The sequence below is a fragment of the Pectinophora gossypiella genome, chromosome 14, assembly GCF_024362695.1.
Source record: "Pectinophora gossypiella chromosome 14, ilPecGoss1.1, whole genome shotgun sequence".
NCBI lineage: Eukaryota > Metazoa > Arthropoda > Insecta > Lepidoptera > Gelechiidae > Pectinophora > Pectinophora gossypiella.
In genome coordinates this window covers 9,880,039-9,897,489 of record NC_065417.1, presented here as the reverse complement: position 1 = coordinate 9,897,489, position 17,451 = coordinate 9,880,039, and the positions used below count along the sequence as shown (strand labels likewise).

The 17,451-nt window shown below is 32.8% G+C and overlaps 1 protein-coding gene across 2 annotated transcripts; it reads left to right on the top strand.

Annotated features, from left to right (window-relative positions):
* The first annotated feature begins 3,541 nt into the window (after positions 1–3,541).
* Positions 3,542–16,442, top strand: LOC126372870 (arf-GAP with dual PH domain-containing protein 1-like). 2 transcript variants are annotated; one of them, XM_050018791.1, is made up of 8 exons: positions 3,542–3,731; positions 5,821–6,046; positions 7,715–7,888; positions 9,312–9,404; positions 9,892–10,068; positions 10,243–10,478; positions 11,352–11,546; positions 11,680–16,442. In XM_050018791.1, the coding sequence occupies exons 1-8, from the start codon at positions 3,650–3,652 to the stop codon at positions 11,742–11,744; spliced, it is 1,248 nt and encodes a 415-aa protein (XP_049874748.1). In that variant the 5' UTR covers positions 3,542–3,649; the 3' UTR covers positions 11,745–16,442. The 2 variants fall into 2 exon arrangements, with proteins under 2 accessions (XP_049874748.1, XP_049874749.1); XM_050018792.1 differs by lacking the exon at positions 9,312–9,404 and having other exon boundaries at positions 3,545–3,731.
* The last annotated feature ends 1,009 nt before the right edge of the window (positions 16,443–17,451 follow it).

Below are 17,451 nucleotides of genomic sequence, written 5' to 3'. Positions count from 1 at the left end.
GCGGCCATCTTGTTTTTCAGCCATTTTGTTTTTTTTTCACCAGGGATAAAATTTGACCAAGAATTAAATAGGTTTCGTGAAAACCAAAACGTTCCAGGTGCGTTAGTTTCGCCAGGCCGTAAGGTGTCTTCCTGATGCGGAGCAGTTATCAAATATGACGTTCCGATCACACCCCCATACATCATTTATTTGCCCCGAGACATTTTAGGGAAAAACAAAATTTTGTATGACGGCCATCTTGTTTTTCCGCCATTTTGTTTTTTTTTCACCGGCGATAAAATTTGACCAAGATTTATATAGGTATCAAGAAAACAAAACGGTCCTAGGTGCGATAGTTTCGTCAGGCCATAGGGTGTCTCCCTGATGCGGAACAGTTTTTCAAGATCGAGCAGTTTTTCCATACTCAACAATACGTTCCGATGACATCCCCATACACAGTTTTTACCCCCGAGACATTTTCTGGAAAAACAAAATTTTGTATGGCGGCCATCTTGTTTTTCCGCCATTAATCATTATGAAAAGTATCAAATGTTTTTTTTTTTTATTTGGCCGGTTTGGACTGCTCATTATTAGTAAGTTAACATGATGAATATAATTTAATTTTGTTTAAAAAATAAGGTACAGAATGGCTTCGGCAATATACATCAAATTTGATAGTCAAATTAACTTCCCGGATCCGGGTACTAGATACAAAAACACATGATAACTTTGGCAATAAATAAATATTGTTTTTATTTTACCGATAATGTCATCGATTATACAAACCGAAATAATCCTACCCACTGCAACACTAGAACTGTCATTTAACAGCCTTGTAACAGCCAAATTGTGTGTTACCACATCAAAAATATAATACATAATGTTGCAACTGGCAAGGCGATTAAATAAATATTTAATCCACTACCAATCGACTACAAACAAACTAGGGGCAATATCTAGGTAGTAGGTACATTGTATCGGTTTCCTTTGCAAAGTAGAATAAAATAGCTCCTGCAGAAAACAGTCCTGCCTGAACGAAAACAATTTATTACCTACCTAGATTACGTTTGAGTTTAAACGGTAAATGGAATATAGAGTAATACCACGTAGAGAATGGTAACTCTCCGCTCCGCACCAATTTGTACCGGTCGCTGAGCTAATTTCACCCATAGGTTTTACGTAGTCTTGGTAGCGCGCGTGCACTGTCTGTCTCGTTCGAACGCGGTAAGGAAGCACATACTTCAAAGACATACTTACTTACACCATAGGACATTATTGAGATTTTTGTATGGAGTGTGCGGGGCGTGCCGTCATATAGGTTCAAAATAGGGTCGCAATCTCTGCTGAAGTGACTCTACCAAAGCAGTCTCTACCATCGAAGTATTACCATAATACTATCGCAAATCGCCGCTGTATTTTATTTACATCTAGGTATATTAAAAAAGATTGATTGCCTGGAAGAGATTGCTACTTTTTTAGCTTTTTTACTTTTTTAGCTCTTTTAGTTAAAAATAGTAGTAGGTACTTAAAACAAAACACAACAGAAAATAGAAGGCTATTTTCTCTTTTGTTTGTTATTTAGGAACTCCCCATTTATGTTGTACCTATTAGAGGAGAATTAACCTAGTCTAACTCTTCTTGGAGAAATATAATGCAGATCATAACAAACCGAATGCAAAATCCAGTGTTTTTCGAGATTAGCCGGAACATAGGTGTATACCTATCTATTTATTTACCTAGGCTAGAACAGAGTTCATGTTTTTCCAACCGTTTCAAGTGAACACTGTCAATATGCATTAGGTAGGTATCTACCTACCTACGTACTTACTTGAGAAGGCATATTAACATTCTCAAATCCTCGATATATTGCTACTTGCTTGCTTTTTTATCGTTGTAAAGACTCCAAAACAACATGGTAGAGATGCTGGAGTGAATAAAAAGATAAACGGTAGATAGTACTTAAATACCACGTGGTGGTCACGTTTGGTAGAAATAACACGTGGTCACGTGACCGCGTGTTATTTATGATCCATTACTGAAGTCTACTGTATTTTGACATTTGATTATTACAATTGCTTTTGTTCTGTGTGTCCCCTCCCCTTAGGGATTATGTTAATAACTAGGTGTAACACAAACAAACTTTTTGAATAATTTAAAGTTAGTACTACTGAAATATCACCATATGGTGGTCACTTCTGACAAAGTAACACATGTCGTGGTTATTTGACCCACGACTGAAGTCTAGTGTATTTTGTAACCTGATTACTAACTTACTGCTTTTATTCTGCGTGTCCCGTTAGGAATTGCGGCCGTGAAATGATGTATTAGGTAATGTTTCAATTGTTTGCAAATTTTCGGTAGAGTTGCAAGATGGAATAAAATAAAGATAGTCCTAGGTACCTATCTAGGTACTTACTTAACACCGCGTGTTGGCCGCGTCTGGTAGAAAATAACACGTGGTCATTTGACCGATGACTGAATTCTAGTTTATTATGTTATCTGATTACCCACCTATATACAAAATGCTAAATGACATACCGTAAAAACTACCTCTTACCCAAGTAGGTAGGTATGTATACCCAAAGCGTGAGGTAGTTATTTAATCACCAAAACAATATCCAATCTTTATGACTTTATTCAAAAGTCGTTGATTTAATAAACCTAATTAAAGGTAAGTTAACATTGCTAGGTAGGAAGTGACATAAAATTTAAGTAAATAACGTTATGACTTTAATTATTTATTACCATGTGATTTTATTAACATTAAGCTTCCGGTGTTCTAAATGTGTAAATCTCTATAAAAATACATTCCACTTTATTTAAAAAATATATAGTGATAGTTTTACTAATTGTATTACCATATTATTTAAGTAGGTAGATACAATATATTATAAGGTACACGATAGCCAAATAAACAAAAAATAAATGTTATTATAGGTATGCGGTGCAGCTAGTGAAGTTACGTGCACAGCTGTGGTGAGAGACAAGTTCCTTACACCTTATTTACTATTTTTTTCAATGGGTAGGCAAACAAATGCAAATCTGACCTGTTAATATACCAAACAACATCGTTAAATTATTAGGAGCGAATTATATTTTGAATGATGAAGTTATTAGATACTAGGTAGGTACCATCACGCACTGATTAATTTTCGTCTACGAATTGATGATAAACGTGTCATTATCAGGCTTTAATGAAAGAAATAACCATTATGCAGATGATGCATCTGTATAAGCCAACTGCATTCTAAACGAACCTACGTACCTATATCTAACTAGATTATCTAGACACCTATTTGCCTACCCAGTATTTTACGCGAGACGGGGCCGGGGTGCTTGTAGTGGATCGTATTCACATCGTATCACGTACTACGCCATACACACACAAATAAAAGTTTTACGAGACATCCACTACTCACTGGTTTCATTCATGTACCGAAACTAGACCTTTGTTTCTATCTCTTTCTTGCTAGCGGCACTGGAATATGTGCGAGTGTAACGGAGAATTCGTTACTCACGAAATGGCGTTTGTTGAACCGATTCGCCGCGCGTCGGTCGAAGTCTGGCTCGCTCCCTCGCGCAGTGGCAGAGAACGCGCCGAGGCGTTCGACTTTCGAGTCGCGACGTACGCTAGCGTGTATGTCTTCATTATTGATGCAAAACTTCCACGATGGTTGATCATAACGAGAAATTGTTACAAGAGTTACAAAAAAAAAGTGGAAATAACGTTTGTGCTGATTGTGGAGCCGAGGGTACGTGATTACAAGTGTTTATAACTAGTGATAATGTTTTCCTTGTGAAGCGTGGTATTTCCATGGGGTGAATAGGCGGGGGGCGTAAGTGCGTCCATGCTTTGGAGTTCAGTGACCTCAACGTAAAATGCATTCAATGAAAACAAATCATCGATGTAGACCATCATAATAATAAGAATGGAGTGAATCAAACAATCAAGCATGTAGAAAAGGATACATCAGTGAAGAATGTTCCGGTTATGGCACCAAAGCATACGCTAATTGAAAATTGATTTTGTGTGACCAATAGCAGTTAACGGCGTACTCGTGTTTGTTTTGTAAAACATTACGCACACCGTTCGTACTGATTAAAATTGATTATCAAAAACATTTTTTAAGTAGAGATAGGTTATTCTAGTTACTGTCTTTGCTTTGATATCTATGCTACTTATCATGATCGTGATTGTACTTACAGTTTAATAATATGACGTAGTTTAAGTAGGTAGCTATTTGTGATCTTACTTTCTTGTTACTGGAATAGACTTAATATTTTAGGATTAATCAGACAGCGCTGTTATTGATTCAAGCATGTAGGTATGTACACGTCTTAGGTACATTCTGTAACATAATTTATCCACTGCTTAGAAATATACCTAGACATCTCTAAAATCAAAAATACATACCCATGAAATAGATATCAAAATAAAACTATATCTTTATCCAAGTTACCTACCTCAATAACCTACCCTAACAAATGTATCATTATGCAAGATAAAAAAATGCAAAATCATTGAATTTACATAGCCTACGCAGCAGTCAAATAATCACAGAATCAATATTTACAATACAAGTTACAGAAAGGAAAAAGAAAAACTTTATGCGTTAGACAATTCAAATAAAAATTGTAATTAATAGAGTTGATCTAAATATTATACCAAAGAAGTATAGGACTTTGATACTAATAATTTAATTATTTCTTTGGAATTAACAATTTTAATGATTTTCATATTGATTTCTAATCCCAAAAGCATAATCTGAATTTATCGATTTACTTATATTACTTATTTAGTGAGTTCTCATGATTTAGTGAAAAAATAAAACTAAGATAAGAAAAAATAAGCCATGCCATGCCACTAGTAGTACCAACGACATGGCCAACTACTTATTGAAGAGCTTCATAATAAGTACCTAGGAATATTCTAAATACAAAAAAAGTAATCAAATTTAATCATGGCATGTTAATCCCGTTTTTAAATCATCTAACTGAAATATAATAAAACAAATGCATTCAAAGAGACGTTAGGAGATTCACCCACGAGTGTATTATGACCAAAACATAGCGTGCTGTGTTATTTACGATTGGCGCAGAGGCCACGTTTGCATGTGTGCGCGCGAGCGGTGTGACGTTGTGTCGGTGTAGTTCTGGTGTGAATGCTTGTAAACACGGATGTACTATGAACTGTTGTAGTGATGCAAGAATACACCTATTGATGCAAACGTCTGACATTTTTCAAAGAACATACAACTCTTCAATTCCAGTAATAGTAGCATTGTTCGTGTTTCAAAAAGAAACTTCGTGGGGACTAATAGCATCTATATTAAGTCGACCACTGCGAAGTACATTTTTACTGACAGAGACACGTAATCGGTTCATTCATAGGCATGCCGGCCCACATACGAACACGTACAGAAATGTTAACGAATTCATTAGAAAAGTCATGGTTTTACTTGTTTGTTAGGTACCAACTAATATATAAATAATAAAACTATTTATATATTTTTTTTATTAAGTGTGAAATATCATACTTTTTTACTTTATCGAATTACTCAAACGTTGCTAAACGATGAAACATCTTCGTGAACTATACAATTATTGCAATGCATAGTAAAAGTAAATCAAAATAAAAACAGAAATAACTCAAATAATAACTCATTTTTGGAGTATCTAATAGAGATAATGCACTCCTTAAAAAAATCATGCACAAAAAAATTATTTTGTAAAAAAATACCAAAGTTTCATCATTTAATATTTCCTTGGATAGTGGGTGACATTACGACATTTACTTAATAGTTCCTGATCAATAAATTGTGCTTACTTATTTATTTTTAGATCCAGAATGGGCGTCCTACAACTTGGGTATTTTCATCTGCATGCGTTGTGCAAGCATCCATCGAGGGATGGGTGCTCACATCAGCAAGGTGAAGCACTTGAAATTAGACCGCTGGGAGGACTCTCAGGTACAGAGAATGAAGGAAGTCGGAAATACTGCGGCCAGGCACAAGTACGAAGAGAGGGTACCGCCATGCTACAGAAGACCAACAAAGAATGACTCACAGTAAGTTGAGCTGTCGCTGTATCTATTATTGCTCTGTGGGATATTTCCCAATACTAAATGTCTCGTAACTATTTACTTCCGAACTACGTAAGAATATTATATTGTATAAGAACGAATATACAAGAGAAGATAAATACCCTTTAATGTAAGATTACATAACCAAGAAGTTATTATTCTTCATGTTGTTTGTGCACTCATTATACGTCAGAACTTGTTATTACCGCTGCATACTATTGTACTGTTCAATAACAGTACACCAATAGTAGTTAAAACTGTCTAGTTATTTGTATTTTTTCCTACTAAAATACCCCAATGACGTTAATACAAAAGAGAATTGTATATTACCTACCTCTTTCAAATATACACCACTGTGTAACCACAGAATAAAATTATAACTATGGAGAAATACAAGCAGGAAATCCCAGTACGTTGTAATTCCAATTTGTACGAGTACAGAGGTATTATAATTCAAATAAGGAAAGTTGTCTGTTATGATACGTATGGTAATCGAGTGCTTTTTACTAATTGCCTTTTTTGAAACCCATGAACCATTCTCAGAAATAATTATGAATTTGGACCAGAGTCGAAGAACACCAGCACTTAAGTCAAACGATTCCGGGGTTATATTATATTATTATTATGTACAACAGTCACAGTATATATCAAAAACAATTATAACTCTTCATTTGCCCCTCAGGAATAATTAGCAGAGTAACACAAACCAGGGGCACGGCAGTGTAACCACCAAGCCAAAGAGAAAAGCTTTACTTTACTTTTCCAAGCAATTCTACATGAACTTTACATCCATGTTATTATTTTTTTTATTATTATTTTTTATTATTATTATTATTTTAGTAATTTAGCTGTCTTTTTTATAACTGTCTACGATTCCTATATCTTGATAACTTTTAAAGACTTCATCTTTTGATCATTAAAATATTAATTTGATACATAATTACTAATAATTAGTATTTGAATTACTTTTAAGTTTTTGCATGGTCGGGGGCAAAAGCAAAGATTTTTTTCTACTGCTATCGTTACAGGAATTCCAGGACTTATAAATGTGGGCTCACAATTAATAAATTATCGATGCTCTATGCGAGTGTGAGCTTGTGGCTCTGTTTACCCCATTATACATATTAATAGTTACGAACATTAGTTAATATATAGGTGTCCACCGTGAATTTGTCCGCGTGGACTTCGGTTATCAAAATATACTTACAGTATAGTATTCAGGTATATATGTAGCTTTCCACTGGTTAATAATTTTCAAAATCGCATCAGTAGTTTCAGAGATTCTTCCTACATACATGTTTACAAACATACGTACTTTTACTATTCTTTATCTAATCTAAATAGATGGCGCCGGCGTCGGCTTAAAGACGATACATAGATCGAAAGTATTTCACATGGAGAGGATGAGGACTCGGTGGTGTAATGATTAACACGCTCGTCCCGGCTTAACAAGAGCTGCGGATTCAGGCCCCGTCTGAGTCAGAAATTTTTGGATTTAAATTTTCTCTTTATCACATAAGTAAAAAAAAACCTTCATTGAACACACAGGAAATAAAACATTACAGAAACTAGGAGATAAAGAGTATAATAGGCTACTTTATAAAATTACATCTTTATTACTCTAGAAATGATAAAATTTTGTTAAATTTTCAGAGTGCTGATCGAACAGTGGATTCGTGCTAAATACGAACGTGAAGAATTTTGTCATCCAGAACGTCAAAGTTATCTGTCAGGTTCAATGGAAGGATTTCTGATGAAACGAGGCAAAGAAGACAGTCGCTATCAACCCAGAAAATTTGTCTTGAACGAGAACGAGGACACGTTGAAGTAAGTGGAAAGTGGTATATAATTTCACCAGCTATAAAACATTGTAGTGTAACATGCATTATTAAATGTCAAACAATGTAAAAATTTCCATTACGATATTAAGGCCGATTTCGTGTCATGTCATTCAATTTATTTATAAATCTGTTTTAATAAACGTTGTATATTTGCTACAGTGCATGTCACGTTACACATATACACGTCAATACCGCGTCATGAATTTGGTGAAAGTACATGCATGGTTTATCAGTTTCATTATCATCCATTTGCTTATTTATTTACTCATCAGCAGCTTGTTTTTCGTTCAAAATTCATAATAGTTAATCGAAGATAATCGTTTGGAATTCGTAGATATGTCAAATTTTACGGCAACCGGCAAAGATATAGACCCTTCCTTTTTGATTTTCCGTCATTTATATAGGGAATACACGTTTTAGCTCACTCCAACATCATCAATATTTCCTTTTTATTTTGTGTCTGATAAAGATTTTAGCCTCATTAGTTTCAAGAATTCTGAAAATAAATATATCGTATATCTTTGTTAATATGCCATCGACTGATGAAATCTACAAAATACACAAAAAAAATATCGTAAAGTAAATATGTGTACAATAAAGAATAAAGTAATAAAATTCAAAGGAAAACGTATTTCAAGAGATAAAACTGTAAACACATTGTTTACCAAAGCTTCAAGATAAATGATAAAAAAGATTAAGAAATAAAATTCTGATTCGTGGGACAGTAACGATGAGCGAACGCGTGACGTAACACGATACGAAAAGTTCCACACCTCTAGCTACGTCAAGCAACCTGTACAAATATTAACACACTACGTAATTTCGAACTCATCACATCGCTTACTGCGATGACTCTCCACCATATTTTCGTACTCATAACTTTATTTTTATTGCAAATAAACTCACATGGCTCAGTATTAGCGCTGCGTTGTGAAATTCTAACATTAAGTTGGTGGAACCATAAAGGTAATAATAATCGAATCGAATAATAAAATAAATTACTTGTTAAATATTAAACTTATTAAAATAATTCGGAAATAATAATTATGTCGACTTTTACTACTTTGACTTTTAAGTTTCTCTGTCTGTAATAAAATGTTAGGATAAATATATCGTTTCTTTTTATTCAGTCATGTATTCACTTTTAGACTTTTCTAACGTGTATAGTAAGTTGAACTGTTGGATCTCAAAAACAGTTGTACAAACAGGAAAAAATCTTCTGGAGCAGATACCTACACCGATTAGTCATACTCTCGGGCAATTTATTTTTGCTTATTACTCTAATGCGGCCGAATGCGGCAATATTTTTTATAAATTGCACTGGTAAATCAGTGACAATGAAGAAAGCATGATTTGAAACGTAACATTTTATAGTAGTCTAGCCTAAACATATCCGGACTGGTCCTTAGGTATCACCATGCTTCCGACGGCTGTGGCCGTGTCAAGAGTTGTCTCGATCGGTTAATCGATCGTCTCCGTGTCAAAAGCTTTGGTCGTTGGAGGTAAGAATGAGAGTGCAATTCAATAATCCAGTGGTTTTTGAATATTGGTGTAAATGTTTTGTCTGTGTTGTCGGGATGGTGGAGGTAAAACGTCTCCGAGGATAGGATTTGGTTTTGTTAAGGTTTCTCAGTAAGCTCTGCACAACATCAGCTTTCTATCATCCTTATCACCACTTTCCCTTCCATTGCCTTGGATAACATACAATCATCGGCGAAATTCCCAACTATATGTGTTAATTTGTAATTATTTTCAATATCGACCGGTGGACTATCACATATTTTACGTTACGCACAAAATATTATTGTATTATATTCTTATATAAAATGTTTACATAGTAAATAATAACTCTCGCCCGTAACACCCAATTTGTGAAGTTTGTCTAGCACCCATTCGTCAACTTTATAAATAAAATTAGACATAGAATCCCAACGTTACAAAGGCGTATTCTTGTTTTATCTTTACATATTGATTACTTTCTTTTTTCAGATATCATGTGAATGAAAACAAGGAACCTAAGGGTGTACTACGACTGTCAGAGTTAAATGTAGCATTTGCACCTGCGAAAATCGGCCACATGAACTCTATGCAGCTGACCTACATGAAAGATGGTACTACTCGTCATATCTACGTTTACCACGACGATGCAGAAAAAATTAACAACTGGTAATTAACATTTTATTTTACAATGTCTTTCGAACCGTTTGCTCTCATGTCTCTTTATGTCAAAAATTCTGTTATTTCATAACTACTTTTCAATTATACTACTATGTGATGCTCAAGTTAACCAAGCATCTAACCGTCTAGAATTCATGATATCTAAACTAAAATTCCTTTCAGGTACACAGCAATACGTTGCGCCAAACTACATTTGCTGCAAGTAGCATTCCCCTCTGCTCCACAATCGGAGTTACTACTCCGTCTTCCCAAAGACTTTGCTCGCGAAGGCTGGTTGTGGAAGACTGGCCCTAGACCATCAGATGCTCATCGCAGGCGATGGTTCACTTTAGACAACAGGAAACTGATGTATCATGACGAACCACTCGATGCTTATCCCAAAGGCGAAATATTTATTGGTAAGTTGTATCATTTTTATTTTTTTATTGGTTTCTATTTGTAGGGTTTTTTTGTAGGGTATTTCATGAATTCATGATATATGGCGTTTTGTGGTACTATGAGAAAGTAACAATAATATTACCTTACTAGTCAACAGTCTAAGAAGATAAATATAATTAAGGGTGTAGGGACCCTAGTCTAGTTCCTACCCGTTACCTAGGTGGCGTACGTGTAGCGGATTCAGTGTAAAACGTAAATAATTTAGTCTTTTTTTCCATTTATCATTCTTTCTGAGGCTTCATTTAATTTGTGTTACAAGACGTAAAATAACAATGTATTTTCTTTAAATTTTTGTTTAAACATACATTCCCATATGGAAGTGTATAATGCTTTACAAAACTTTTTTTATATGTAGTTTCTAATAATCAGTAATAAAAAGAACATTTAAATAGAAAGTTGTCAATAGCTTCAAGCCCAGAGTAAACCTGAAGAAAATAGGAAGGGTTTATAATATTTTTTATTGTTCGTAGATTCTCTAGACCTTCAAGTAGTGTTGTATCATTGCAAAAAAATATATTTCGATCACCGAATGGCGTGGCTTCACTTACGCCATCTATTGTCACCGAAAATTACATAGCGATGGTCCTAACACCCTTAAGCACCTTAAAACTCAAATGATATGTCGTGGTATTATTACATTTTTAAATTAGCCTAACAATTTTTCTTATAATTTTTAGATTTAATTTCCATTTAACACAAGTTTTTATGATTAATAACTATTATTAAAAGAGCTTCTCAATCATGCAATGACATCTAGATATATGTATTAAAGTTAAAAGTTTTTAAATTCTCTTTTTTTGCGATATTAATTTACAAACTTGGTAACATTACAGGCCATGAATCTAATGGATACTGCATAAAAGTGTCAAATACAGGAAATGGATGTAAAGATGCACGTTTTCCTTTCCACTTGGTAACTCCTGATCGGACATACTGTCTGGCCGCAACTACTCATGAGGACCGAGCCGGTTGGCTGGCGGTCATACAACAAACTATAAAGAGGCCGCTTACGCCTCAAGACTCTACAAGTAAGTTCTTCTAAAAACTTGGCTTATTAGATATTATATTAGACTTACGTTGTTCTCAGACAACGCAAAGATTATTTACTTAATCGTTTAGAATTTTAGCAGCATTTTAATAATTACATTTGTCTCATTTCAGTTGAGGCAAACCTTGTCCGCAAACGCACTACGTCCAACTCCATCAGCATATTCTCTGGAAGGTAGTTGCATCGTTCCCTTTTATATACTAAGCGTAAGGTAAAAATATTATATTTTACCCTTATTCATATTTCTTCTTGGAGATAATTGATTTTTAAGTTGCTTATTTTTATTTGACTAAAATATTATGAAATAATAAGATTATATCGGTATTGACTAGAAAATATATTAAAAACAGTGTTTGTAAATAGATGATACTGAATAATTAGAAATCCATTGATATTTTAATTTACGGTTATTTAATTTCGTTATTTACGTAGCTCGTTCGTTATTTTAAGCTTACTACAATTTTAATCACCTTGAAATTTAATTTTAGTGTAAATATTTATTTTAATTTTCTTATATTATAATACAAACAGTGCTGCGACTGACTTGATAGTTTTTATTATGTTAAATTATTAATTTATGTGTGAAGCTATTATTATAATATCGTTATGATACCATAATAATACTATTTTTAATGTTTAAACTACCATTGCATCCATTTCATTCAAGTGGCTATACGCACAATCTATATCAATAAATATGTAATTGTGATAATTATTATTAATAATACATTTCAAAATCTCTTTTCTATGTTTAAGATGACGAACGTACCATGCGCATGTAGTGTATGTATTCATGTTTATTGAAATAGATCATAACAGTTTATCTATATAATTACTTCGATTGAACGCATACGCTCTCTTGTTCATAATAAAAGACATTTTATGTGAATTTTTAATCCTACCACGGGAATACTTAATGTTTAGCGTAAGTAAGCAATACACTTAAAAGTTGGGTGACTTTAAAATTCTATGAACATTTAAAGGGGCGCAATAATATTTTGTATAATAAGTGTTTAAAGTTATATGGGTCACTTTAGTATAATGAGAATACCCTTCTATTTAGTATCATTATTTAGATAACATTCATATTATTATTTTGTGTTATGGTGTGAAATAGGTTACATTATCTATTCTATTCTATCACTAAATATATCGTACTTTTCTGAATTAAGAAGTCTTATATGATATGCATAACAATCTAATAAAAATATTTTATGAAATGTATTAAAATTACATCGAGTTATCTATGATAAGTTAGCAATGCAATAATGTAGTGTACATCAATTAGTTACTACTTACTTAATAATAATTTTGTACGAATAGTAGAAATACTCAACACATAAAATATTAAAGTTTGACGAAATTAAATAATCACATAATGCGTTAACGTAAAATACAGGGGCCTATGTATTGCTCCAATAATAATATCTTAAAAAGTATTATACCAAAAATGTAAAAAAAAACATCGTCTTCGGAGCTTTTATCAGAAATAGTTTATAAAATATTTGCTTTTTAGCAACAACATAACATAGCATAACAAAACTTCAGAATATAATTATTTAGTTGCACGATAAAGATATGGAGAGAGAGAACTTGGCGTATAGCCGCATATACTACCGTGCCCCCAAATATTTAGCAAAAATATTATTACTTACCTAAGTAAATAATTTTGTTGTAGCAGTATAGATACTAGTTTTATTGTATTAGAATTTTCGTGGATATTAATCTAAATTTGATATGAATTCTCTTCTTTATTTATATGATACCTAAGTAGGTATAATATGCATTAAATTACCTATCCTATCATTTCAAGAGAACCAAGTGAAAAGTTATTGTTTAATTAGTTACCTACCTATTGATATTGGTGCCAATTCTGACAGCCACAAACTTTATTTTAGATTGATAGTAGTAACTACGTACTAAAGTAGTTATATACTTATTTCCATTAGGTAACCTGCCTAAAATATTAATTATTTAACGATCATATTTACGTGTTTATTTACGAAATTGCCGACTTTTGCGCATAGAAAAATTAAAAGCAAATCAAACTTCTTGTAGTTTTTAAACCAATTCGAAAAGCGCGCGTTACTAAAACAGAGACGTGTAAGAAAAACAAAAGACGAAACTACAAATAAACAAACTATTACCTAATTGAGCTATAACTGAGCTTTAATTTTAAATTAATTTCAATTTTGAATTCCTAATAGAACACAATATATCGAACTTTAAACTAGCCAGTATTATATAACGCCAATTTCATAATTTAAACCCCTGTTACCTACTTACGTAATAATAGGTAAGTAGGTACCTACATAATTAAACGACCTAGCTTCTTTTACCTAAACTAAATCAAATTAGGTAGGTACGTAGGCACCCAATAAGATAAAATAATTATTTTTAATATTTTGGTATACGTTTTGTTTGCAATATGTAACGCTTTGGATAAATTGGACCCATTTTATTATTACCTATATTTTTCATTCAACCAATTAATCTTTAGAAAATTGGGGACACAGTTTTGGAAATAGGTAGGTACCTAAACTAAATATACCTACTTATGTGATTTTTTTATTTATTATACACAACAGGTTACAGACATAAAAGTATGATTGATAACATTTTGTTTGTTTTACAATGGACTTTTTATGAAATATTTTGATGAGATAATCATGAATAAAACTATATTCACCTATTTTATATGGAAAAGTACGTAGGTAGCCTACCAAGGTATTGCAATCAATACCTACCTAATACGTACGTATACCGCGTACCGTCAGGAATATTAATAAGTACCTATTTTGAAGATTTCAGTTCAGTAATAGTTAAAATTCGCCTCCTAAAATACAGTTTCAACAAATGAATGACGAGTAAAGCAAGCGGTTATATCAACATACTTGAAGCTAGGAGACTACCAAAAACGTGGTAGAATTATTTGAATAATAATAATTATTATACGTATACTATATCGGATAATTATGATACAGGACAAAGCTTCATTAAGGGTAGAGATAGTATGAATATAATTCATGTAAATTAAATAGGAAGTAGAAAACCTGAGAGAGTGTTTGATAGTTTGAATTTCATTAGGCTAATTTTTATAGTTTTGTACAGTCCGTTCAATGAAACTTTCCAAAAATATTTGGTGAACTAGTAACCTTATCTAATGTGATTTTGAATTGATTGTGAAGGCAATAAATTATTTAGCTTTATAAATTGTTAATTCATCATCGTACTACATTGTGACCAAAGTAATGAAATTGTTTTAGATAAATTTTGAAAAAGTCCACGTTCGATTCCTAAAAATGATTTCATGACTTTGAACAGTTTATTTCTTTTTTGGAAATTTCATATTGAAATGGACTTAGCCTGAATTCTGAAATGATGGTATTGTAATCATAACACTAACTTAATGTCCAATTATTATTGTTCATAGGATATTGATCAAGTAATGGAAATATTTTAAACGCATTAACTTAAAATAATAATTTAAAGAATATTAGCATTACATCTCTAGTAGAGTAGTAAGTTAGAGAAAGCATTATTGGTACTTGCTTTCCTAACTGATAAAGACGAATGCCACAAAAGCAATGTATGTTTCCTAAGAAAATGTACAATTTTTATTATAATTTTAGCTTCATAATTGAGCTGCACCTGACTCATAACATTTGTAAGGGGTTTACAACTTTATAACAAATGCCGTTACGAGAATGATGAAGGTGTAAAGACGATGATAGCTCGAAAAAAGCTCTCTGAAGTTCAAATGCACTACCGCAATACCTAACCTTTTGGCAGAATAGAGCAAATTGATCGTCAAGCATTTGAACTAACGAAGCTTCAAGAATTTTAGTTAAGAAATCTTTCGTAGAAAAATTGTAAAATTACAGGCTACGTGTCCACCGCTTTGAAAACTGTTCAACTGATAATGTTTTAAATTTAATTGCAATATGACAAAGTCAATAAGAATATTATTTTAACTATGAATATTGTTTAGTCTTTCTTTTGCATGTAATTTTTCTGGGGTTTCATAAGCTGGACATGTCAAGACAACCTAAGTAGTCTTTAGTTGTACATGTGTTGACGACACGGGTAGGTACATTGTTTATTTTCTATCATGGATAAACTAAGTAAAATAAGATAGAGTCGCAATCTGATAACACATAGGTATTATCACTTACCTTATCAGACGTTCTTCAAAAATCATTAGCATTAGTTTTATGATTGTGCAGCGCGTAACTAAAGAACAAGTGTGTGTATGATGCATGTTTATATTTTTATACATACATGTGTTACGTCTTGCCTGTTATGAACTCTACGTAGCTCAACATTTAAAAGAATTGATACTTCGATTTCGATGTCGTACAAAAATGGCGCCGAATTCAGTTCAGCGCATAACTTTCATTACAGCGACAGGCAAACGCTTTCCGTTATACAGCCTCATCCGAAGTTAGTAAGAAGTAATTTCAGACTGCCTTTTTAATTTAGCTTACAACTATTACAGCCTCTTATTAGTTCTCAAATTCTCATAAATAATTTCATGTTGAGCTATGTGGTTTTGGCGTAAGATTAGATCATGTAAATAATATCATCCATGAGTTACTATTTATTCTCGTGTCTTGTGGTGGATGCTCAGCCTTACAAATCATGTAGGAAGAATTATTTTATAATTGTGAAAGTTTTATTTAATTAGACTTGTTTAATTTTAAGTGTAGCGTAATTATTTACTTAAAACAAATTTTACCAAAACATTGCCTCGCTTAAGTTTTACATTTATGATTTGTTGTAAATAATTCAAATCAATATTGTAGTGTGCTCTGGCATAATACATCTTATACATTATAATATTACCTAAAGTAATAAACTTTTCACCGGCTAAACATTTTTGTATTTCATTTTCTGATTTAATTTCCTGCCTGATTTTTATTTTATTTTTTTAATTAGGAAGAAGCTAGGTAATAATAATAATAATGTCGTCCTTGCCGTGTTCGGTAACGGGGACTGCTACTGCATTACGTAGGTAGTTGAGCTTCGATGGTGAACTCTAATATGAATAATATTTTAGCGGTAAATGGAGTACCTAGGTAGTAGGTAGCTAAAACGTCAATCCTGCCATTCCTACTTGTTTAAGTAGTAGAGGTGCTGTGAAAAACAAAAATATTGTCGTTACCTGCTAACACTAAGGGACTCCTTCATACAGAAGACATCAACGAGTTCATTCTTATTCTTCCATAGTAATGTTTTTTTACCATAACTTTAAAACTACTAAGCCGATTTTGATGAAACTTGCACTATTTCCTAAGTTGGGTTTCCTAGGGGAAATACGATTTGTGGTTTCTGAGAAACGCGTAGGCAAAGTACCATAAATATCTAAATACACCTCCGAAATTTGGCACACGTGTTTAAAGAAACCCACATTAACATTAGGTATATACGAATATCGGTCTTTTTTTTTTAAGTCGGTCAATAACGCCGGAGTTTACAGTAGGCACAAAGACTCATAATTCCACCGTCTCAAAATTATTGTACCTACGTGTTCTCAGCATGTCTTTTAGTTCCACTTATCTTGTTTTTTTTTGTCGAGTAAACTGTCTATTTTTGTTTGTTTTGTCAGGTTCCGCTGAGTGTCGGTTGACATCCACTTTGTTAAACTATCCAATTACAACTTCACAGGATTTTGCTCATTCTAAATGCCAAGATATTTGTTTTATTCTTGAAGATTTCACGCCAACGCGTTACCTTTTGAATGTTGTACCGTTGCACCTTCTGGTTTGTTCACATCTATGTCATTCTAAAACTCGAAAAAAACATTATGACGGCTACTCTTTATTACCAAATAAAATTTGGATAATCGATTTTTGGGAAAAAAATATCGATATTTACTTTATTAC